Below are 25034 nucleotides of genomic sequence, written 5' to 3' on the forward strand. Positions count from 1 at the left end.
CCTCACCTGCCAGCAGCACCGCGCCTCTGCCCTTGCAGGAGGCCTCTGGCCTTCCGCACGCTGTCTTCTCTGCCAGGAACGTGCCCAGCTCGGCTGGCAAACCTCAGTCCAGACACCATGTCTACCATGATGGCCTCCCAACCGCCAGAAGTGTTGATAAGAGCACGTGTCAGCTCCCCCCGCCCCACACAAACCTCCAATTATCTCAGGCTACTCTTACTGAATCCAAGCCTGACACTTCAGTGACAGACATTCCTTAACGACAGTCTTAATGAAATGACAGTCACCTCAACTTTGTATTCCAGAACCTAGCAGTTTTGGGGTTTGTTATTTTTTTGTTTTCCTGTTTTGACCACACCACATGGCTTATGGGATCTCAGTTCCCCAACCAGGGATTAAACCCATGCCACAGCAGTGAAAGCTCAAAATCCTAACCACTAGGCCACCAGGAAACTCCCTAGCACAGCTGATACACAGAAGGTACCGAACAATTCTCTGAAGGGAGCATGTGCACGCGTGCTCAGCGGTGTCAGATTCATTGAGACCCCGTGGACTGTGGCCTGCCAGGCTCCTCTGTCCACGGGATTCTCCAGGCAAGAACACTGGAGTGGGTTGCCATTTCCTTCTCCAGGGGATCTTCCTGACCCAAGAACTGAACCCGCATCTCCTGTGTCTTGTGCATTGCCAGATGAACTCTTTACCACTGAGCCGCCGAGAAGCCCAGAAGGAAGGACATAATGGCTTATAATCTGTCCGTGCATGTAAATCAAAGCTCTTTCATCACACACTCTGAAGCACTAGGCTGACGTCCAGAAATTAACTCCCTTCGTTCTTTGGAACGTGACTGTCAGCTACGTAAAGATAACAGGGACATTTACAAACTACAAGCTCTAAAAACCAAAGAGCAGCTGACGGTCCCTAAACTATTACATCTGAAGGCTACAAATGAGCCTGAACGGCCTGGCAGGATGTACATTAACTGTGGAGGCTTCAATTTTTAGGGGAACTCAACTCACTGTTGTCATCTTTTAAAGAACAACGCTTTCAAAACACTTTGATGTGCAAAGACAGATGAGTGGCAATAAAAAGCAACAAGGCAACAACAGAGGCAGAGAGCTACCTTATAGGTCACTTCTAAGAGGGCGTAGCAGGGCATGTTTGTGTCCACATCCACGGGCACCAGCAGTCTGGGTTCTGCAGCCAGCACGTACAGGTGCCGGAGAGCCTGGAGGTGATACCTGTTCACAGAAAACACAAAAGGCCGTGACAACGGGAGGCAGCACAGCAGCCCGCGAGGTGAGACACGTCAGAGCCGAGCGGCACCCGCCCAGGACGGCAGTCCTAAAGGGCGATGATGGGACTCAGCCAAAACATGATAGAGAGGCTCTCTTTTTGTACCAGTTACACAGAGGTTCTTGGTGCTTGTCACCAAACCGTTCTGTTTAAAACAGCTGATACTGTGACCAGCACCTCTTCCTTATTGTTGTTCAGTCGCTAAGTCGCCTCTGGCTCTTCATGACCCCACCGACTGCAGCACGCCAGGCTCCTCTGCCCTCTGCAGTTTACGGGAGTTTGACAAATTCATGGCCATGGAGTCGGTGATGCTATCTAACCATCTCCCTTGTACCCTAATCGATAGCTGACTTTAACAACTCAAAACAATCTTCCCTAAACTTACAAGTAAGAGACCACGCATCAGAGTTACACTAATTTTAACAACAATGTTCTTATGTACCATCTATCATTAAAGTTTGGACTTTAGGGATTCCCTGGCAGTTAAGACTCAGTGCTTCCAGGGCAGGGGGTGTGAGTTTGATCCCTGGTCAGGGAACTAATATCCCACATGTGGTGTGGTGAGGCCCAAGAAATTTTAAAAAAGAAAGTGCAGTTTGGACTTCACATCAGGCTACTTCTGTGAAAGCGGTCCTCTCGCCATCACTGGCTGCCCGTGACGCTGCAGCTCTGAGCAGCGGCTCAGTTCCTGTGGGCCTCCCTCTCTTGCTCCTTCCCTGGCAGACCACTGGGGCTGCCTGAGCTGAGCTCCCAGAGCGCCCTGGGTGTCACTGGGGCACAAGGGGCTATCTTCTGCCCTTCTTCCACAAACAGGAGAGACTGGCTGGGCCCGAAACTTGTGGTGGTTCTTTGCGCTCTAAACACAGAGCTGCTGTGTTATCAGATGGCTTCTCCATGTGTAGGGTTCTACTCGTCACTGCCACTTCTAAACTAATTCTTGGCTGCATTTTCTTGTCCTTTTGCCAGTTAAACAAAACTTCTCAGCATTCAAAGAGGGAGCAAACGGAATTCATACAGACATTGCCACTATATCAGATAAATTCGTCTCTCAGAATTAAACACTCTGGCCAAAGCGTACTCAGTTTCTCCTGCTGCTGTCTTCTGCACGGTGAGGTTCCCCTAATGATACCCCTGGTCTGGCCTACTTCTGGCCTTAGAGCAGTTCAACTGACTGGAGAATGGGAGAAGGTTGGTCAGGAATCAGAAGCCCAGAGTTCTTTTCTGGCTTAATATTTTACGAGAAAAACTTTTTAAAAAGATTTACCAAAAAAAAAAAAAAAAGATTTACCCAGGAAGATAACTAAGTTTAAGAAAAGACTATAGCGAATTTGGAAATGAGTCTGTGGAGCCAAAACACACTCAGACTCCCCTCCCCCCAGCTAACTGAAGAAAGGCCGCGTGAGGAACACCACTCGGCTCACCGGTTGTCCGTGCTGTGAGCTGGGAAGTGGGGGTAAAGGGCACACAGGAGGGCGGCGATGGACGAGTTTGACGTGCTCAGAGAGTACCTGCAGGACAAACACGGAGGGACAGGCGTTACTCATCACACAGCGAACCTTCAGCTTTCACAGCACACTTGAGAATCGGGAAATCGGGGTGTTGTGGCAAGGTGCCTTGATGAAACTAATGCCTTGATCACTGTGGGGGCGTCAACAACGGGAACGTTTTAGTCAGTCCTTAAGCCATTTCAACATGAGCTACTATTTAAGGCAGAAGTGACACATCACAAATGTTAAATTTCAAAACTTAACATTAGTAAGCAAAGTTTTGACCTAAGAGAGAACAGCAGTGAGAACAATGAGCGCAATTGTAGAGATTACAGATATTGAAAAAGTTATGTGTAAACTACACTGCCTTCTTCTCCAGTTTTATATATACCTGTTAATAGAATGCTGAAACTTACTTCTAAACATACAGGGTTTTTTTTTTTACTGGGTATCTCAAACACTTTTTTCCTTTCTGTAAAGCATAGACATTTCCTTAGAATGCCAGACTAAATAAAACAGGCAAAAGCTATCATTAAAAAGTTACAATGAATAAATAAACAACTATTCCTTAAAAAACAAGGTTCTGTTCATTATCGGTATGATAAACTTATCTTATAAAGGCCATACACTCTTAGTAAAGTAAAATCTTTTGAGATTTTCTTAAATTAATATTTTACTGTTGCTCAAAAACAGGGTGACTAAAGTTTTAGTCTTTCCTACAAATACTTTGAAATAAAGATGATTCTGGACATCACATAAAACCACTGCTATCACTACTCAATATACATATTTTTTATTATACATATATGTGTAGACATCCCCATATCTCTTTCCCTATCTCTTTTAATAATTAGGGTATCAAGTAAGAATTCAGTATTTATTATACACATATATATTTTATGAAGAAGAGATTTCAAAATTTAAAACATGGAAATACATCTGTTTTGACATGAGCATAAGCTAGGCCATTTTCTCTTTACCATTCTGATAAATCCAAAGATAAACATTAGATATTAATGTCAGAAATTCTGAGATTAAGCATAAGGGTTAACTATGCTAAGAGAAACGTACACCTTGTCCCAGAGTGCACACAATCATTCAAAGATAAAACAGTCAGTCACTAGAAAAGCAGCAGCAGGATGGGCAGGACGGGAGAAAAGCTTCTCAATATGCAAGCAGAGCAAGTAGAGTCCTACAGCATGTGATGACAAAAGATGAGACTGAATCAGAAAATAAAATAAATAAGAGGCTTATTTGGAAAGGAAAAAATATTTTTAAAAGAATTTTTATGATAATATTTCCTTAACCATTCTTAATTTTAAACAATTAAAAGACAAAACTTCTACAAAATGTGTCAAAAGGAAATGAATGCACATCTTTAACAATCTTGACTTTTTGTACTTACAGAAGGGTGTGTTCCAATGTTTAATTCACTCTCAATAGTGTAAAGTAACTACTGACTTACAGATATTGTGTCAGTTGTCCAAGGTCACAAACTCTAGAGCTAAATAAATGAAAGGATACACTACACTCATAGACTTTAAGACTCAACGATGTCAGATTTCAATTCCTCCAAACCAGTGGAAAGATTCGATGCAATTCCAATCAATATTTAATAATGTTATTTAGTTTGGAAAAATCACAAACAAATCCCACCATTTATATAAAATGTAGAGAGCCAAGAACAGAAAAACATATTTTCAAAGAACATAGCTCACTTTGGAGGATTTACTCTACTGGATATCAAAACTTATTATAAAAACTACAATAATTAAGTCAACTGTGGTACTGTGCAAGTATAGAAAAACAGACAACTGAACATAACAGCCCAGAAACAAACACATGTACATGGACACTGAACTTACAACAAAGGTGGTGCTGCCGAACAGTGGGGGAACGGTAAGCTTTTTATTAACAGCAAAGTGCCAACTGGGGCGAGGGGCGAGGGGGGAGACACAGAAAAATCAGTTCTGGGTAGATTTTAAATCCAAATGTGAATGGAAAGGCTTTAAAACTTCTAGAAGATAAATAAGAGAATATCTTCATTTCTGGTGGGTAAGGAAATATTTCATCAAAAGGACAAAAAAGGACAAACCATCAAAGAAAAATATTAACAATTCTGTTCATCAAAAGATAACATTAAGAGAGTTAAAAGGTAAGCCACAGAGTAGAAGCTAACTACAACATGAAGAACTAACAAAGGTCTTGGAATCAAAATGATAAACTAATATGGAATAGTCAAATTAATAGAAACAGAAAGTGAAACAGTGTTTGCCAGGGGACTGGGCAAGGGGGTAAATGAGGAGTACTTGCTTAGCGGGTACAGAGCCTCAGAGAACGTCAAGGCTGTATATTGTCACCCCGCTTATTTAACATATATGCAGAGTACGTCATGAGAAACAATGGGCTGGAGGAAGCACAAGCTGGAATCAAGATTGCCAGGAGAAATATTAATAACCTCAGATATGCAGATGACACCACCCTTATGGCAGAAAGTGAAGAAGAACTAAAGAGCCTCTTGATGAAAGTGAAACAGGAGAGTGAAAAAGTTGGCTTAAAGCTCAACATTCAGAAAACTAAGATCATGGCATCCTGTCCCATCACTTCGTGGCAAATAGATGGGGAAACAGTGGAAACACTGGCTGACTTTATTTTTTTGGGCTCCAAAATCACTGCAGAAGGTGACTGCAGCCATGAAATTAAAAGATGCTTACTCCTTGGAAGGAAACTTATGACCAACCTAGACAGCATATTAAAAAGCAGAGACATTACTTTGTCAACGAAAGTCGATCCAGTCAAGGCTATGGTTTTTCCAGTAGTCATGTATGGATGTTAGAGTTGGACTATAAAGAAAGCTGAGTGCAGGAGAATCGATGCTTTTGAACTGTGGTGTTGGAGAAGACTCTTGAGAGTCCCTTGGACTGCAAGGAGGTCCAACCAGTCCAATCTAAAGGAGATCAGTCCTGGGTGTTCATTGGAAGGACTGATGTTGAAGCTGAAACTCCAATACTTTGGCCACCTGATGCAAAGAGCTGACTCATTTGAAAAGACCCTGATGCTGGGAAAGACTGAAGCGGGAGGAGAAGGGGACGACAGAGGATGAGATGGTTGGATGGCATCAGCAACTCAATGAACGTGAGTTTGGGTAGGCTCCGGGAGTTGGTGATGGACAGGGAGGCCTAGTGTGCTGCAGTTCATGGGGTCTCAAAGAGTTGGACACGACTGAGCAACTGAACTGAACTGATAGCGTTTCAGTTTTGCAAAAAGAAAAGGCTTTGGAGATTGGTTGTACAACAATGTGGATATATCTAATATTACTGACATTTAAAAACAGTTAAGATGATAAATTTTATGTTATGTACATTAAACCACAAATAAAAATTTTTAAATGAATAAACCAATATGAAAATGGGTAGCAAGAGATTTGGCCATCACCAAAGGAAATTTTCAGTTGGCCATCAAAGCTATAAAAAGGTGCCACATACCATTATTCAAGAAAAACAAAATGAGATACTACTACCCAATGGCTAAAATAAAAGGTAGCAACAGCAGTGTTGACCAGGATGGGGAGCAACTGGAAATTTATATGATGCTGATGGGTATATAAAATGGTAAAACCCCTTTGGAGTACTGACGGCATTATCTACTGAAATATAAAAGAAATATACACCCAATGACCCAGTTCTACTCACAGATCTGTACAGAGCAAAATCAAAAATATGTACAAGAATGTTCGTAACAGTTTCAAACTAGAAAACAAGCATATCCATCACTAACAGAGTAAGTGGATAACTGTGGTAAACCATACAATGGAATTCAAGAGCACTGAGACATGAATAAACGCCACCAGCAACACGCATGAATCTCAAACACAATGCTGAGCTAAAGAAAGAAAGTATGTGAGGACACACAGTATATGACTCCGTTCTAATTTCAAAACTAGGCTAACGTGTCAGAAACCTACACGGCATGTATGTTTGGGCAGAATAAAGTAACAGTAAATTGGAAGGGGCATAGCAGTTGGAGATGGGTATTTTGAGTGACATCTTGCTCTATGGAACATCTAAGAGATTCTCAAATTGTAGGTAGTTCATTGAGTCATGCCCCTATGACTTGCACACTATTCTGTAAGTGTATTTTTTCCAAAACAGATCATTAAAAGCCAGGGAAGTCGTACAAAAGGATGAAGTGGTCAGGAATGATAGATGCTAGAAAGAGAGCAAGAAAATTGAAAACAGCAAATCTCATAGGCTTTGGTGACTGACAGTGTTCATGCCTTTTATGAGACAACAATTTAGTAGAAGAGTAAAATCATTCAAGAGTGAGAAACAAGAAGTGATACAATGAAGTACTGAGTACAGACTCTTCTGAGAAAGGCAGTGATGCCACATGTGTTAGAGAGAGGATGGTAACTCTCCTAAAGAAAAAAAAAGTTGGTCGCACAGTCGTGTCCGACTCTTTGTGACCCCATGGGCTGTAGCCTGCCGGGTCCTCTGTCCATGAATTCTCCAGGCAAGAGTACTGGAGGGGGTTGCCATTCCCTTCTCCAGGGGAACCCAGGTCTCCTGCATTGCAGACAGATTCTTTACCAACTGAGCTACTAGGGAAGGCCCCATGCTGCTGCTGCTGCTGCTAAGTCACCTCAGTCGTGTCCGACTCTGCAACCCCATAGACGGCAGCACACCAGGCTCCACCATCCCTGGGATTCTCCAGGCAAGAACACTGGAGTAGGTTACCATTTCCTTCTCCAATGCATGAAGGTGAAAAGTGAAAGTGAAGTTGCTCAGTCGTGTCCGACTCTGAGCAACCCCATGGACTGCAGCCAACCAGGCTCCTCCGTCCATGGGATTTTCCAGGCAAGAGTACTGGAGTGGGGTGCCATCACCTTCTCCGGAAGGCCCCCATAGTGGGGCATAAATTAATTGATGGTTAAACTATATTACCTGCCTCCTCCCAAAAATAGAAGTCCGAGGGCCATGTGATGGGCTAAGTGGAAACCATAGTTCATTTCACCACCTGTTTTCATGTGTAAGAAGCGACAAAGCTGCAGCACCTTCAGGTTCCCCGAGCCAGCCATCACCATGGCGAGAGACAGCAGCACCACGCTCAGGCAAGTCTCCAGGTTGTAAGGACCTGTCTGGAGACACGAAGATGCCACACCACATCAGCTGTGCTACATAAAACTAAAGCAGCCAGCATTAGACTACAGATGTTCACAACTTAAAAACTCTGAAAAAATATTTTCTCTGATTATGAAATTTAAGTTCCAGGTGGAAAATTCAGACAATAAGGTATCAAGAAGGAAATAACAATTACCTGGAATACTAAAAGCTATAAACTTTTGGCTTTTCCCCCAAATCTTACCTATAGTATCTATCTTTTAAATGAAATTGAGATATTATTACATATAATATTTTTAAGTTTTAAATCTATTTTATTATAAGCAATCTTCACTAGTAAAAATTCTTACACAACATGCTGTTGATAGCTCCTCTATATAACAGTGTAGATATACCATAGTCCACTTATTGACTACTTTTAGATTTTTTTGATGCTGCAAATTTTCTAAATAATGTTAATTAAATATTTTTTTTAACCAGGAAATAAAACCTTGTGGTCTTACTATCATCAGAGCAGCAATCCTCAATAGCAACTGTATTTTTTCTAAGTAATTTTTCCAACAAGCAGTTATCAACATTTAGTACTGAGAATGGCATAAGATATGACAATCCATGAAGGTCATGGCTTTTCTTAATTATTCTCTCATCATAAGAAATAAATGCCTTTAAGGGTAGTCACATTCTCAACCAACTAATATCCCAGAACTAAAATACAAAGGTGAGCCAAAGCCTCAAACCTCCCATTCTAAATTCAAAGACTGTACAGATATTTGGCAACACATAAGTAGTCGAATTATCAGTGAATTTTCTTCAAGTTTAATTTTATTCCCAAGGAGAACCATCATAAAAAGACTTACTACAGAAGCATTAGGTGCAGACAAATAAGTCATAAAATCTTTTGCAAATTTATGCTGGAAAAAAACAAAATAAAAAATTTAAGGTTAAAAGACACATACTAAGGCTCTGTAAAAAAGAAAACAGAACAGAGTAGAGGAAGATATTTCTTACCAAACAGTTAAATGCTGATAAGTTTTCTGAGCCAGCAAATCGAAAACCCAGAGACAAACAAGCTCCTGCAATGATGTAGACATGTGCCTGCCTGAAAACAGATCGCAACAGATTAAAATACTCTCCTTGTTTTGCTTTAAAATTCATTATTACTATTACCTGGGGACACAAATAATAAATACTCCTGTTCTCTAAATTAGTTTCTTTACTTCTGGGAATGCTCAAGTGTGCCTGTACTCAATCAACTGGCAGGTTTCCGTCTGCTTTCCTTCAGCAGAAGCACCGTGTGGCTCTAGCTGATAAAGTCTGCCTCATGCCTGCACTGTCTCATATGCAGCAAAAGAAGATAGTTTCTAACAATCACTGAGAATTTTTTTTTAATGAAAAGGATAAAAAAGGAATATACATAAGTTAAATCTCTGATACAGTTTATGAGGGTAAAAATTCTATGCTTTAGAGAGCTAAATAAAAAAACAAACTGGTGAACATCTGATAAACCATGGTTAGGAACATGGTGGATTTAGAATAATTACTCAAATCAAGGACAGCATTTCTCTTGCACAATATATTTCAACTCATTTATCTGACAGATACTGGAGTAGCTAATGTGTATTAGATGTTTCAGGACTTACGACAAAGTTTCCAAATTCAAATCCTCTGAGCAAGGCAATTCAATCTCACTGAGAGAAATACTATTTTCTCTTATAATCTGTCAAGACAGAAAGCAGAATACTTGGATATTAACATTCAAGTTACAAGTATCTAGTAATTTGAATAATAACATACTGCTTATGGTCATATTTACATAAGCTTTACCAAACCATCTCATTCAAAGGCCTATATTTTAATACTGACTGCAATCCAATTTCAGATCTAAGATGGGACAAATACTCAATAGGACTGGACTACTTGAGTACATTCTGAAGCAATAACAGAGCAGTAATATTTCACGCCAGTGAACTGAAATCCAGACACGATGGCCACAGAGGAGACCTGGGGCAGGAGTGAGGGGAAGCAGCAGGAAAGTCGAAAAAGGCAGTTGGAGAGAACTCTTAACCAGAGACATATGAATGTCTCCAGTATTCAGACTCATGAATGTTTCCAGTATTGAGCCTACCTTCCTGCCAAAGATAAGGTTAGTTACCATATTAGTCACCCAAACTGTCAATATGTTAATTTGTTAACTATTGTTTAGAAACCCATCCCTTTCCTTTTAGTATGAACAGGAATTTATTTTTTTTAAAATACAGAGAATATCTAACTTTAAAACCACGAACTAATTTCTCTTCACTTAAATACAAATAAAAAAGATAAAGCTATATATTTTCTAAAACTTATGAATGCAAGCACATAGAAGAAAAACTATGAAGATTTATTCCTATGACTCTTTTTAGAAGACATTTCAGGATGCTTTCTATAATAAACCAGTAAGTACTCAGAGTCATTTATGATACAATCTTCTTATATACTGAGCACCACCAAATCAAAAAAAAAAAACCTTGAAATACCTTCTCCCTTTCATAATCTCAATGTGGTAAGCAATTACGTTGGCTATGTAATACAGGCTGATAACTACTTCCATCTTTCTTCCTCTTGTCTTTATTTTTAATTTGGAATGTATCTACTTAGAAATTGAATGACATTCTGAAAAACTGATATAACTCCAAAGTGAGCAGTAAATATATACATGGATAACCTAATTATAACATTCACTATATAAATTAGCAATAATATCATACAGGAATCAAATATTTCTATTTTGAAAGCAGGCAGTTACAAGCTCCTTTTTATCTTAAAAAGCATATAGCCTGGCACTTAAAGGTCTAGGTTCTAATCAAAGCAGGGCCACACATTAGCCCTGAACCACCTCTGTAAAACAAGCAAAATTATATTCCTACCTTCTAGGTTTCTGTGAGAATTAGAAGACTTAACCTACTCAAAGCTCTTAAAATTAATAGCTGGCACATATTCTTTGTGTTAGCTGCTATTATTATCATTATTATAGATCTGTACCATTCCTATCACAAGATCACACTTGATCATAAACCACTTGAAATCATCACTAAAAACCTGAGTTATAATAACTGTGTGCGGGGGGTGGGGAACACACTCTTCAGCCTAGCCCTTGTTATCGTTTCTACGGCCTTGTAAGTTTAAAAAAAAAAAAGTAAGAAATATAAGGTGCAATCAAAGGGAAACATGTAATCACTTATAAGCAGGCTGAGGCACACAGGAATGAACAAGAAAAAGACCACCGAACTGCTGGTTTTTTCCCCTAATCTGTATTTATTTGGCTGTGCCAAGTCTTAGTTGTGGCATGTAGGATCTTTCAGCTGCAACATGTGGAGTCTAGCTCCCTGACCAGGGATCAAACCCGGCCCCCTGCACTGGGAGCGCGGAGTCTCAGCCACTGGACCACCAGGGAAGTCTAAGACAAAAATCCTGAGCTCTCAGGACTGCCCCGGTACCCAGTGGCTAAGACTCCATGCTCCTGGTGCAGAGGGCCCAGGTTCGACCCCTGGTAGGGGAATTGGATCCCACACGCTGCAACTAAGAGTCTGCATGCCACAAATGCAGATCCCGCATGCCACAACACAAAGACCGAGGATCCCGCACGCCGCAGCTGAGACCCAGCACAACAAAATAAATATAAATAAATAGTTAAAAAAAAAATCTCAAGCGCTGAAGGCCTAACAGCCAGTTTAAGTTTTGCCCCACCTCTTACTAGCAAGGGTGGTTTTGGACCAGTCTGTCCTCTTCCAACGTAACAGTGAGGTACGGAGCTCTAGCTACTGTGTGCGAGTTGCTAGGAATGAAAGATGGAAAAGATACGGTAACTGGCCTTGAGGTCTCCTGACACACAAATAATCAAAAGTACATCGTTCCCACCCATACACTGGGAGCAATACTTGAACAATTAATAGCATAACAGTGAACAAAAAAAAAAGAAAGAAAGAAAAAGAGAAACAGGTTGCAGAGTAAAGCTTTTTTATGAAGATGTTAGTTACTGTATTTGATACATGCCTTAAGTTCAAACAAATAAGCAGTTTATAAAGTGACCTTATTAACCCATTTTTGATGCTAAGTTGCTCCCTACAAGCAGCCCTGCTACGAAATCAATGAGATGACTGGGTGGGAACCAGGAGAAAGTAGAGAGACAGGCATATCAACAACAGAACTGTGAACTTGTTATATATCCTACTGGGTAACCCTAATATAATAAAGACCAAATTTAAAATTATTAAGTCTGAAGGAAAAGGAATGTCAGAGAGATAACTATATTAAAAGTCCAAGGACTACATTTCCACAAAACTTTAAAAATAGAAGTTATATAAAAAAAGAACTTACATGAATTTTCACTTTCCATTTGAAAATAGTTATTTGTGTACATGCTTAACCTCACTTTGAAAACTAAAAAAAATATAAACTTAGCAAACTAAAGTTTTCTCAAAATCAGTCTACATGTCAGATGCATCTTAAATGTAGCATGGAATTTAGGATGGTGTCTTGCATTTGCAAAGGATCAACAAACATATGCTGAATGAAGGAATAGAAGAAAAAGTATAATTTCATCCTACAACGTACATTTTAAAGCATACTTTCCAGAAGAACTGCTATTTTTGACATCTAAATACTCAAGGAGTTAAATGTCTGCCTAGCCCACGAATCATATGTGACCAGGGCAGACCCAGGCCCCACAGAATTAAAGAACTCAACTGAGACTAGAACTGGCACCCAAGAGACAGGGTTTGACATTTGATTCCAAGTAAATTAACTGCTGCTTTAAAGCAAAATGATTTGTGTGTGTATGTATATATATTTATGTGTTCAGTTCAGTTCAGTTCAGTTCAGTCGCTCAGTCATGTCCGACTCTTTGCGACCCCATGAATCGCAGCACGCCAGGCCTCCCTGTCCATCACCAACTCCGGGAGTTCACTCAGACTCACGTCCATCGAGTCAGTGATGCCATCCAGCCATCTCATCCTCTGTCGTCCCCTTCTCCTCCTGCCCCCAATCCCTCCCAGCATCAGAGTCTTTTCCAATGAGTCAACTCTTCGCATGAGGTGGCCAAAGTACTGGAGTTTCAGCTTGTACACACACATAAAGATAAGTATGCATGTATGTACACACGTAACACTCCTTAGAGGAATACAACAGGAACTAGAGTCTTTAAAAAGCAACATGCACATTTTTACTCTGTTACACATATTTTCTAATTTTCCTTGTCATGGCTTCTTAGCCATCATTTAAAAGTGGACATTTAATTTCCAAATACATGGGTTTAAAAAAAAAATATGCAGAATGTTTCAGACACAAATCAAAATTACTTAACATAAGAAAAAGAAATGCGACATACTTCCAGGAGAAAAGACCATAGAAAATCATCCTGAAATGACCACACTCTTGGCATGAGAAGAGAAGGATTTTAAAGCAGCTCTTCTAACTGGAAGGACAATATGCTCATAATGAAAAGACAGAAAATCTCATCACAAAATGTATGAAACTTTTAAAAAAGTTATATTAAAAAAAGAAAAAGTAGAAATTACTTAAAAAGGAAAAATGCAAATTTTACAACAGCAAAGTACAAAAATGAAAATTTTAAATTTACTTAATGGACTTAAATAGGAAAATGAAATGCCTGAAAAAGAGTAAGTGAACATAAATTCATAGAAACTATGCAATCTGTAGAAATGGTATAAAATATAACAGTCATCTGATTTTGACAGAGGAGTCACAGGAATACAATAAGGAAAAGAAGGAATACAAATGATGTTGGTGCAACTAAATATCTATATTTTTTTTTTAAATGGAAGCCTTAACCCTTAACCTCACATCATAAACAAACTGAGATAAAATATATAATTATACATAAAAGCCAAAACACTGGGTTTTAGAAAAAAATCTTCAGGTTAGTCAATTTTTTTTTCCCAAGGATACAAAAAAGCAATAACTATAAAATTGAAAACCGATAAATTAGGCATTATCAAATTTTTAAAATTTTATGCTCATCAAAAATGTTACTAAGAAAATGAATGGGTAAGCCATAGGTTAGGAGGGATATCTACAAAACATTTATCTGATAAAGGACAGGTCCAGAATATATTAAAAATTCCAGCAACTCAGTAAGACCCACAAAATTTTTTTTAAATGGGAAAAAGATATAGACACTTCATAAAAAAGACATATGAAGAAGCAATAAGCAAATAAAAACTTTCTCAACATGCAAAATGAAACTACAGGAAGATATCATTATGCATTAACAAGCAGAGCTAAAATTAAAGACTAACACCACCGGCAAGACGGGCAGCAGGCAGCATTCTCACACACCACTGCTCCAAGGGTAAAAAGGCGCAACGTCTCCGGAGAAAAGTCTACTGTCCTTAGAACACTAAACGTACCGTCCACTCTATGCCTAGGTATTTCCAATACTAAGTAAACACTCAAGAGAAATTAAAATATAAGTCCACAAACTATATTTATGGTAGCTTGATAATAACTAAAACCTAGAACCAACCCAGGTGTGAATGGGAAAAGGGAAGAGAATTCTCAAAAGAGAATGGAAAAAGAAATTGTGGTATATTCATACAATAGGATACTACTTAACAACAAAGGCTGAACTACTGATACACTCAGTAGTATCTCAAAATCATGCTGAATGAAAAGAAGTCTTATACAAAAGGGTTTATACTGCGACTCCATTAATAAAACGTTCTGCATCAGGCAAGCTTATACAGTAAAATATTAATTGCAGTAGCTAACTGGCTGTACGAGTGTTTGTATAACATTCTTTCAACCTTTATTTTGGAATTTTCTTATTAAAACATTGGAGAAGCATTCTAGCACTCTTAAGGATTTATTTTCCAAATAAAACAGTAACAAGGACATGGACAGTTAATTAAAGGGCAACACTTAGTTACAATATTTACAATATTTGGGGTTTTTACAAGAGTCTGCTTATTCTTTTAACTACTTGGCTTACTGGGTAAATATGCCATAAAATAATTAAAACAACTTATTATATACAAGATCAAAAATTGTCACAAAGTAGTAACTTTGATAAATGCATACTTAACTAGAATAAAAATGTCAAAAACACTTAGGTTTCTTTAAGGAAGGCTGTGGTCTGTGCTCAACATACAATCTTAAAATGAAAGTTCCTGTGTTTTGAAGAAATACCATAATCATCAATATTGTCTTCAAAAGAAGTAGTATTTTATAGGGTTTTAGAAAATCCCACAAGAAATCATAATTTACATGATTAAAAATAAAATAATATTTATCATACGTACGTACTTGAGGAACGTTGCTATCCACCCACTTGGAATTTGGTAAAATATCATCCCACAAAATCAGGCATCGAGCAAGCGTCTTAAAAATGAAATACAAAAAAATTCATTACAGCAGGGGAAGTTCACAGATTTTGTAATGATAATACCAGTAACAGAACAATTTAAGAATCAGTTCCCAACTGATGGAAATTTTCAAAATAAAGCTAAGTATATAATATCAACCGAAGCCACTCACTAAAACAAACTGAATCAGTTTAACTGGAAATTTTCAAAAAAAGCTAAGTATATAATACATTTTTACAAAAGATGTTTACAGAAAAGTCCAAGTGAAGCTTTTTCATAAGATGTTATAGAAAATCACAAAAAATCTAAAATTGAGTTGTTCATCATCGAAGTTTGGAGAAGTTGGAGAAAAGTTTTTAAAACTTGCCCCATAAATGAAAAGCCATAAGGAAAAGAATCAGTCTACAGAATTTAAAGCCTATCATATGCTAAAAACATACATTTAAATATCAAGAGGAAAAGTTTGAGGTAGTTTTGTCAAACAATTAGTCACAAATTATACCTTTAATAATATTACTGCATTCCTAAAAATAATGAAATGTAAAACAAAAGAAGTAATGAAGCCCCACTGAGTCACTGCTCATTAGGAAGTTTGAATAATAATGTGAAAAGTTAAAATGTTACTTCAAGTATTACATATCAATGTGGTTGCTTTATTTAGCAATTCCTACAGCTATATTTGGGAATATTCAAAAGAATACTACCAGTTATACACATACATGACGGATTAACAGTAAAGGCTTGCTTACGGAGACATTTTATATAGATTCCTCAAATTAAGAGAAATGAAAAACCGCGAAGTACCATACCCTAAGCAAGAGGAATTCTGGCTTCACGAAGTCCAGCAAATACATGGTGTCTGGAGCGCGGAGCCAGTCTGCGATGGGCCTGTCGGTGGTGGATGCCAGCAAGCGTTATTGCCCAAGAAGAGAGTAGACAGTCAAGAATCACAAGACACATTTCAGGAATTTTCTTTCCACTCCAACTACCGCTCTATTTTTTTCTCACAATACTTCACATCCTCCAAAGTAGTATCTGGTACGTGTGTATGCCTTCCTATAAGCTAAGTCTTGGTTTTATTCACTGAAATGTCTCCGGTGCCAAGAAGGCAATGACGTATGCTTTCATCTCAACAGGAGACGAATAAATCTGCTTTTACCCTTAATTTTGCTAACATTCACTTTGTCTAAAAAAGGAATTTACAATATTGAAAAATTTCTTGAATCTCAGACAGTGTTTTTAAATCAAAAGAGTCAAAACCCAACTTACTCTTCTATGCGAAATATAAAAGAATAAAATGCCAAACATCAACTTTCAAGTGCCAACACTAGTTATTGGGGTTGGGAAGGCAGAAGGTATGGTCATTAAGAAAGCTCTTGAATTAAGCAGAAACCATTTTTATGGATGGGAACCAGGACTATAACAATGCTAAGTATTTCTGATTTCATCAGTTCTCACAACATGCAAAATCAATGAAAAGGAATTTGGACACTGTTTGATTGTCAGTGACGTCAACTATAAAAATGAATAGAAACTGGCAACCGTATTGTCAGATGTTGAAATAACTGGCAGTATTTGACAGCACTAAAGCCAGGCTGATCTAGCACAGTTTTACTGTTAGTAAACACAGTAAGATAATTTAGTGTCACTACTGAGGTCAGAGTGGGGCTTCCCAGGTGGCTAAGTGATGAAGAATCCGCCTCTCAATGCAGGACATGCAAGAGATGTGGGTTTGATCTCTGGGTCAGCAAGATCCCCTGGAGGAAGAAATGGCTACCCACTCCAGTATTCTTGCCAGAAAATTCCCACGGACAGAGAAGCCTGGCAGGTCACAGTCCACAGGGTGGCAAAAGTCAGACATGATTAGGCAATGGAGCAATTCAAAATCAACTGAGGTCAGCCAGGCAGTGACTGTCATGGCAAGGGATGGGTGGGCAGACACGGTACCTGTTATTGGTTTTTAAGTAGATCATGGCCAAAGCGAGAGTGGCACCTGGACAAGTCACATCCACATTTATGGTATCTCCTTCCTATCAAAAGAAAAAGTTTATTTCTGTAAAAGAGCTTTGAATTACTCTAAAATTCTTCTGAATGCTAGCCATGCTTAAAATGAACATATCTACAAATGCTGATATGAAAACTACCATTTCTTAAACTAATTCCTTAGTTTCCAGAACTCTGATCTGTTGCTTGATCTGGACCTACCTTGATCTGGTAACTCGGTGACTTATGTTTCTCTCTGTGCATCCCAGCTTGAAAGCGCCTGTGGCCCCCAACCATGTACTGATAGAGCTGCTCGGGCACGTTGAGGTCCGACATCCCTATCAGGTTGCTGCCGTGCTGGAGGACAAAGGAACAGGGTGTGAAAGGAGATTTTACAGAGTAAGATCCCGAACACACGCCCATGACAAAGCACCAAGTAACTTCAAAGCTGGGTATTCAGGTTTTTTAATCAATTAAAATAAACATTTCTCATGAGTTAACACTCAGTCTACTAATAATTCACATTAAAATTATATAATACACATGCAGACAAATTAATACTTTCATTCCATAAAATACACAAAAGCTTCAAAATATACTTAATTTTACTAACAGCTAAAGAAATTGTTAGGTAGGTAAATGAAACCTGAACTATAAACATCTCAATCCCTTCATTATTGTGCCTATGAACTATTCCAACAATAATAACCATAGTAATAAAAATAACTTTCTGAACACTTAACTTTCTTCCAGGCACAATTCTGTGTGTTTAACATGGGTTCACTTACTTAATATGACGACAAGCCTATCAAACAGCTGCTGTTTTACAGGTGAGAAAAGGAGGCACCCAGATCGCACCCACGGTCACACAGCTACTAAAGAGCAGCAGTGGCCCTGAGACAGGGCAGCCTGGTCCCAGTCTAGGGAGGCGCTCAACTACCGACAATACGGTAGTTAAATGATGAGACTGGTCACAACCAGAACTCAAGTCCCAATTCTCAGTGCGATGCTTGTTTCATTGTATCATCTGCCCCCTTACCTCATGTGTCAGATGTGAAGAGTCAAAAACCTAACTGACAGCTTTCTTTATATAATTTAGTTTCAGTATAACCCTGTATTGGAACCCACAATCTTTAATCAAAGAACCCACATTCCAGCTGACACAGTCATTTAATGAAATGTTTCTGGTAATTCTATACTGTGTCTCCTGAATGGGGTTAAAGATGGGTCAGAGTGATACTGCATTCGGTAACAAAACAGCTGCTAACAGGGCGACCTTCTGGGGTATCAGGGTGCCAAAAGACAACTCTGGTTTATCTCTAGTAACTTCTACACTCTTGACGCTTCCCACCAGACTCATGTTTTCACTGGTTTCTGACTAACAGGGCTGTCACTTCTTCATCTTACGTCTTGAAATCTGTCTGACAAATTTCATTCCTAGGGTTCATTCATAAGCAGTTACATCTAAGCTGGGGTCAAGAAACCTGAAAGCCCTACTCTTCACTATAATTTCTCTCCATTTCCAAATCTGACACTTAGAGAAACATCCAGAAAGAAGAAAAGAGCTCAGAATCAGGGTCAGCTAAGGCAGAGCAGTATTCAAGAGTAATGTGTTAAGGTCGTTTGTCTCGACAAGCAGATGTTGTCACTAAAGCACCTGAAGGCATGAACTCTGCTTACCCCCAAGCAAACCATGCCCAGGGCTAAACCAGCAGCCAGCGAGTACGATTCTCTGTCGGTGCAGTACTCCATTTCTGGACCAGGGGGCCGTCCTATAAAACAGAAAGCAACACAGGTCAAGCTGGTCTCTTAAGAGCCTAAGTCGTAAAAGTTTTAAAGCTAACTTTCCAGTAAGTTGCCTAAGAGCTATGAATTCAATATAATCCCACTGAGAAAGATCTGACATTCTCACAAATGTCCACTACTTTTGGTTTACTACAAAATAAAACCCAAACACGGTTCTTCTAATTTGCCAATTTGAAAGGAATGACCTTAAAATACTGCAAAACCTTGGGCTTTATAATAAAACCAAAAAAAATTACCAAAAAGTAGGAAGAAATTTTAAATGGGAGGAATGCTCAAAAAAGCTTTAATTTGTAATTTCTTTCCTCTTTCCTTTTGTTGTTTTACTATTTTCAAATCCATTCATTAGATGTGGTGTACACATGTTCAAATACTGATAATGAACAGGAAGGACACTTCAAGTATTTAAGAATTTTAATTCTTAACTATGCAGTTCAGTTCAGTCGCTCAGTCATGTCCAACTCTTTACAACCCCATGGACTGCAGCACACCAGACTTCCCTGTCCATCACCAACTTCCAGATCCAGACACTTATTTTGAATCTAGATAATACTAAGCTTTACTATGATATAATTTTTCTGTACTGATGCCAAAAGTCTGACTAGATGTAAAATTCACACTTTTAAAAAGTACCCTTTAATTCTAACTCCACCCCCTTTAATGCAGCAAAATGTATTATATTATACATATAATGTATTACATCCCCAAAAAAGTTCACATTCCTAGAATTTCATCCCTAGAAAAAAAAAATTTTTAAGAGAACAAAACAATTACACATGTGCAATCAGTAAAATGTTTATTGCTTAACAGCAAAGAATTAAAAACCACCTAAAACTCCTGAAAATAAGAAAATGATTGGGCAATTTACAGAACATCAACTCAATGAGCTATTATACAATATAAAATTGATTTTAAAAGCTATTTTTGACAATAATATATGAAAAGGACAGTACAAAAATGGTATGTATATGGTGACTAATTATACAAAGAGCATATGCCTATGAATCCACATGAATCTTTTACAGGTAATATACAATCTTCTATATACAAGATGAAAGAGCTAAGGCTGTGAGACATGTGTGATACTGGCATTAGATATCATCATGATACAGCCAAAGAATGTATTGCTATTGCTATTGCTAAGTCACTTCAGTCGTGTCCGACTCTGTGTGACCCCATAGATGGCAGCCCACCAGGCTTCCCCGCCCCTGGGATTCTCCAGGCAAACACTGGAGTGGGTTGCCATTTCCTTCTCCAATGCATGAAAGTGAAAAGCAAAAGTGAAGTCACTCAGTTGTGTCTGACCCTCAGCGACCCCATGGACTGCAGCTTACCAAGCTCCTCCATCCATGGGATTTTCCAGGCAAGAGTACTGGAGTGGGGTGCCACTGCCTTCTCCGAAAGAATGTATACTACCCCATAAATGAATAACTTTTTAAAGTCAGTCCTGAGGATCTTCTGACTATTTCTCAGACCCATCAGTTAAGCTATTATATATTTTGGTAATAGGAAATTTTACTTTGAGAATAACTTATTTCACCACTATAGTAGAAACAGAGGAAAACAATAGAATGGGAAGAACTAGAGATCTCTTCAAGAAAATTAGAGATACCAAGGGAACATTTCATGCAAAGATGGGCTCGATAAAGGACAGAAATGGTATGGACCTAACAGAAAATATTAAGAAGAGGTGGCAAGAAGACACAGAAGAACTGTACAAAAAAGATCTTCACAACCCATATTATCACGATGGTGTGATCACTCACCTAAAACCAGGCATCCTGGAATGTGAAGTCAAGTGGGCCTTAGAAGCATCACTATGAACAAAGCTAATGGAGATGATAGAATTCCAGTTGAGTGATGCATTGAAGTGCCAGTAAATTTGGAAAACTCAGCAGTGACCACAGAACTGGAAAAGGTCAGTTTTCATTCCAATCCCAAAGAAAGGCAATGCCAAAGAATGCTCAAACTACCGCACAATTGCACTCATCTCACACGCTAGCAAAGCAATGCTCAAAATTCTCCAAACCAGGCTTCAACAGTACATGAACCGTGAACTTCCAGATGTTCAAGCTGGATTGAGAAAAGGCAGAGGAACCAGAAATCAAATTGCAAACATCCACTGGATCATCGAAAAAGCAAGAGAGTTCCAGGAAAACACCTACTTCTGCTTTATTGACTAGGCCAAAGCCTTTGGCTGTGTGAATCACAACAAACTGTGGAAAATTCTGAAAGAGATGGGAATACCAGACCACCTGACCTGCCTCCTGAGAAATCTGTAGGCAGGTCAGGAAGCAACAGTTAGAACTGGACATGGAACAACAGACTGGGTCCAAATACGGAAAGGAGTACGTCAAGGCTGTATACTGTCACCCTGCTTATTTAACTTATATGCAGAGTACATCATGAGAAATGCTGGGCTGGATGAAGCACAAGCTGGAATCAAGATTGCAGGGAGAAATATCAACAACCTCAGATATGCAGATGACCACCCTTATGGCAGAAAGTGAAGAACTAAAGAGCCCCTTGATGAAAGTGAAAGAGGAGAGTGAAAAAGTTGGGTTAAAACTCAATATTCAGAAAACTAAGATCATGGCATCTGGTCCTACCACTTTATGGCAAATAGATGGGCAAACAATGGAAACCATGACAGACTTCTTTTGGGCTCCGAAACCACTGCAGATGGTGACTGCTGCCATGAAATTAAAAGACACTTGCTCCTTGGAAGAAAAGTTATGACCAACCTAGACAGCATATTAAAAAGCAGAGACATTACTTTGTCAACAAGTTCAGAGCTATGGTTTTTTCAGTAGTCATGTATGGATGTGAGAGTTGGACTATAAAGAAAGCTGAGTGCTGAAAAACTGATGCTTTTGAACTGTGGTGTTGGAGAAGACTCTTGAGAGTCCCTTGGACCACAAGGAGATCCAACCCATCCATCCTAAAGGAGATCAGTCCTGGGTTTTCATTGGAAGGACTGATGTTGAAGCTGAAACTCTAATACTTTGGCCACTTGATGCAAAGAGTTGACTCATTGGAAAAGACCCTGAGGCTGGGAAAGATTGAAGGCACGAGGAGAACGGGACGACAGAGGTTGAGATGGTTGGGTGGCATCACCGACTCAATGGACATGAGTTTGAGGAAGCTCCAGGAGTTGGTGATGGACAGGGAGGCCTGGCGTGTTGCAGTCCACGGGGTCGTGAACACTCGGACACAGCTGAGCAACTGAACTGAACTGGTAGCACACCACATAGTTGATTCCAATTCGTTCCTGCCCCGCAGTACTCCTGTATAAACATCCACTCTCCCGACAGAGTCTCCTAGTGTACATGAACGCTCGTGACTGGCTTTGACCTAGGAGCCTGGCTGGCATAACATAAGCAAAGGTGTAAAATGTGCCTCCATTATTTGGTTCTCCACTTGCCCTTCTGTCATCACCACAAAAGCAGCACACCCTCCAGTCTGGGTCCCAGAAAAAGTCATTTGGAGCAGAGTCTGAGCATCAGACCCATAGATCTAGAGCTTGTAGCCAATAGGCCCGGGCCAATTTTGTGGCTATCCTGAAATACATGTAGAAAGATCCTGAACAGGGCAGAACGAAACATGTAAGTACATATCTAAATTACTGAATGCACTAATAATGCTAAGAGCATCTCCATTTGTCAGAAAAAGATGACAACATCCAAGACACATTTCCAAAAAATGTAGACTCAGCTGAAAACACAGAAACTAAATTTCATCACTAACGTACCCACTAGTACATAAAGGAGAAAAGGAGGAGTCAAGCACTCCCATTCTGTCAGAAGTACTGTTGTCCAAGAGAATAAACACTGTGCTTTCAGGGATCAAATCAACTTCGAATTTTAAGTGCAGACCATTGCTGGACAAGACCTGGCATAGACAGAGCAGGATAAACAGCACGCTCACGTGTGATTTTAAGAGCACAGGCGGGAATCCCAGGGCGGTCCAGAGGTTAGGACTTTGCGCTTCCACTACTGGCGTCCTGGGTTCAATCCCCAGTCAGGGAACTGAGATCCCTCAAGCCGCATGGCACACTCCCTTCCAAAAAGAAAGACCACAGACCACCTCATTAAACGGGGCCATGGGAGCGCAAATGGGCTGGCAAACAGTGAGCATGCAGACTATCCACCTGCAGAGTAACACAAGTCTTGGAAAACACTATCTGTAATTTTTTCTTATTAGTACAGCTCATTCTATGCTTACAAAACCTACTATTTTTTCCCTCATTCTTATAATCTTACTATTTTACTTTGGCTCCTGTGGAATGGGAAATAAACATGAGACTGCAGCGCATCGAAGTCCTACCTATTTCAGCCAACAGGACCTCCGCGGTATGCCTGTGAGCCGTCCCTTGATAAACAAGGCCGATGCCAACCACTGCAGCCACCTGGACATTGTGAGGAACGTCAAGCTCTGTGGATGTTGGGGGCAGGAGAGCAGGAATGTGGATGCTGAGAAGCCGGGTAACTGACATATCCATGGTGCCTAGTTTAGCAGCAGCAACACCAAGAAGCAGTCCAATGCTTGTCATCTCATGACCCTAAGACAGAGAAGAGAATGAGATGTAAGTCACTACCAAAACAAATATGCAACTTTCATAAAATACTTCCTGCCAGTAATTTTATTAAGTACTTTTATGTGACAGGCACAATGAGAGGCTCCAAGAATACATAAGCAAAGTAAATAGAAATGGTTCTTGTTCTCATGAAGCTAGTGCCCTTGGGGGAGAAAATGTGTTAAGCTAAAAAATATATATTATTAAAAACTCATTTAATGAAAAAGTAAATATTACATGAATATTTTAACAGAGCCTAATTTATTTTAATTGAAGTACAGTTGATTCAGTGTTGTGCTTAATCTCTGATGTACAGCAAAGTGACTCAGTTATACACATATATACATTCTTTTTTTATATTCTTTTCCATTATGGCTATGTCACAAGACTGGATATAGTTCCCTGTGCTACACAGTAGGACCTTGTTGTTTATCTTCTAACTGTAACAGTTTGCATCTACCAGCCCCAACTCCCCATCCATCTCTCTCCTTCCCCTTTTCCCCCTTGGCAACCACAAGTCTGTTGTCTATGTCTGTGAGTCTAATTCTAACAGAGCCTAATTTAGATTAAGAGGAACTGGGGTATCACTAGAAATCTCTAAATAGTAAACTTACAATAGAATGAGTACAAATTAGCCAAGAAAAGTGGCAAAAGTTGGGGGACGGGTGTCACTGAGATTTAGAAAGTAAGAGAAAATGATGTCAGGTGAGGGAATATATGCAGATAATGCCAAGATGATTCAAAAATAATGATGCTCGCATGACAACAAGCGTGTCAAGACAATTCAATGGGAAGAGTTTTTTCATAAAAAGGTGCCGTGACAACTGCAGAGCCACTTGCAAAAGAATGAAATTTCATTTACTGAAATACCTTACATTAAACATAAAAATTAACCTCAAGATGTAACTAAAAGTAGAAAACTCTTAAAAAGCACAAGTGTAAATCTACATAACAAGTATACACCCAAGTGACCTTGGGTTAAGCAATAACTGATTAGGTAAGACACCAAATGCACAGCAACCAAAGAAGAAACAGATGAGTTGTTGCCACTGTTTAGTCGCTAAGACATATCTGATTCTGTGACCGTACGGACTGTAGCCCGCCAGGATCCTCTGACCGTGGGATTCTCCAGGCAGGAATACTAGAGTGGGTTGCCGTTTCCTCCTCCAGGGGATCTTCCCGATCCAAGGATCAAACCCACATCTCTTGCATCTCCTGCACTGGCAGGCAGATTCTTAACCAACTGTGCCACCTGGGAAGCCTAGATGAACCAGATTTCATCAAATTAAAAGCTTTCGTGCTTCAAAGACACTATCAGAAAATGAAAAGACAACCCAAGAGACAGCACAATGGGAGAAAATTTTGCAAATCATGTACCTGTTAATGGTCTGGTATCCAGAACACATAAGGA

The 25034-nt window shown here is 39.4% G+C and overlaps 1 protein-coding gene across 1 annotated transcript in view; it reads right to left on the bottom strand.

The window, feature by feature from the left end:
* The window catches only part of ANAPC1 (anaphase promoting complex subunit 1), a 100044-nt gene that overhangs the window by 20911 nt on the left and 54099 nt on the right, over positions 1-25034 (bottom strand). The window contains exons 29-40 of the mRNA XM_070380061.1: positions 23374-23608; positions 18925-19016; positions 17467-17601; positions 17209-17291; positions 16071-16149; positions 15203-15277; positions 9541-9617; positions 8909-8999; positions 8758-8811; positions 7724-7917; positions 2715-2801; positions 1121-1238 (exon numbers count right to left, since the gene is read on the bottom strand). Coding sequence (XP_070236162.1) covers positions 1121-1238; positions 2715-2801; positions 7724-7917; positions 8758-8811; positions 8909-8999; positions 9541-9617; positions 15203-15277; positions 16071-16149; positions 17209-17291; positions 17467-17601; positions 18925-19016; positions 23374-23608 — 1320 coding nt within the window. The remainder of the gene's footprint in view (positions 1-1120; positions 1239-2714; positions 2802-7723; positions 7918-8757; positions 8812-8908; positions 9000-9540; positions 9618-15202; positions 15278-16070; positions 16150-17208; positions 17292-17466; positions 17602-18924; positions 19017-23373; positions 23609-25034) is intronic.

Source organism: Bos mutus, chromosome 11 (genome assembly GCF_027580195.1).
Source record: "Bos mutus isolate GX-2022 chromosome 11, NWIPB_WYAK_1.1, whole genome shotgun sequence".
Classification (NCBI taxonomy): domain Eukaryota; kingdom Metazoa; phylum Chordata; class Mammalia; order Artiodactyla; family Bovidae; genus Bos; species Bos mutus.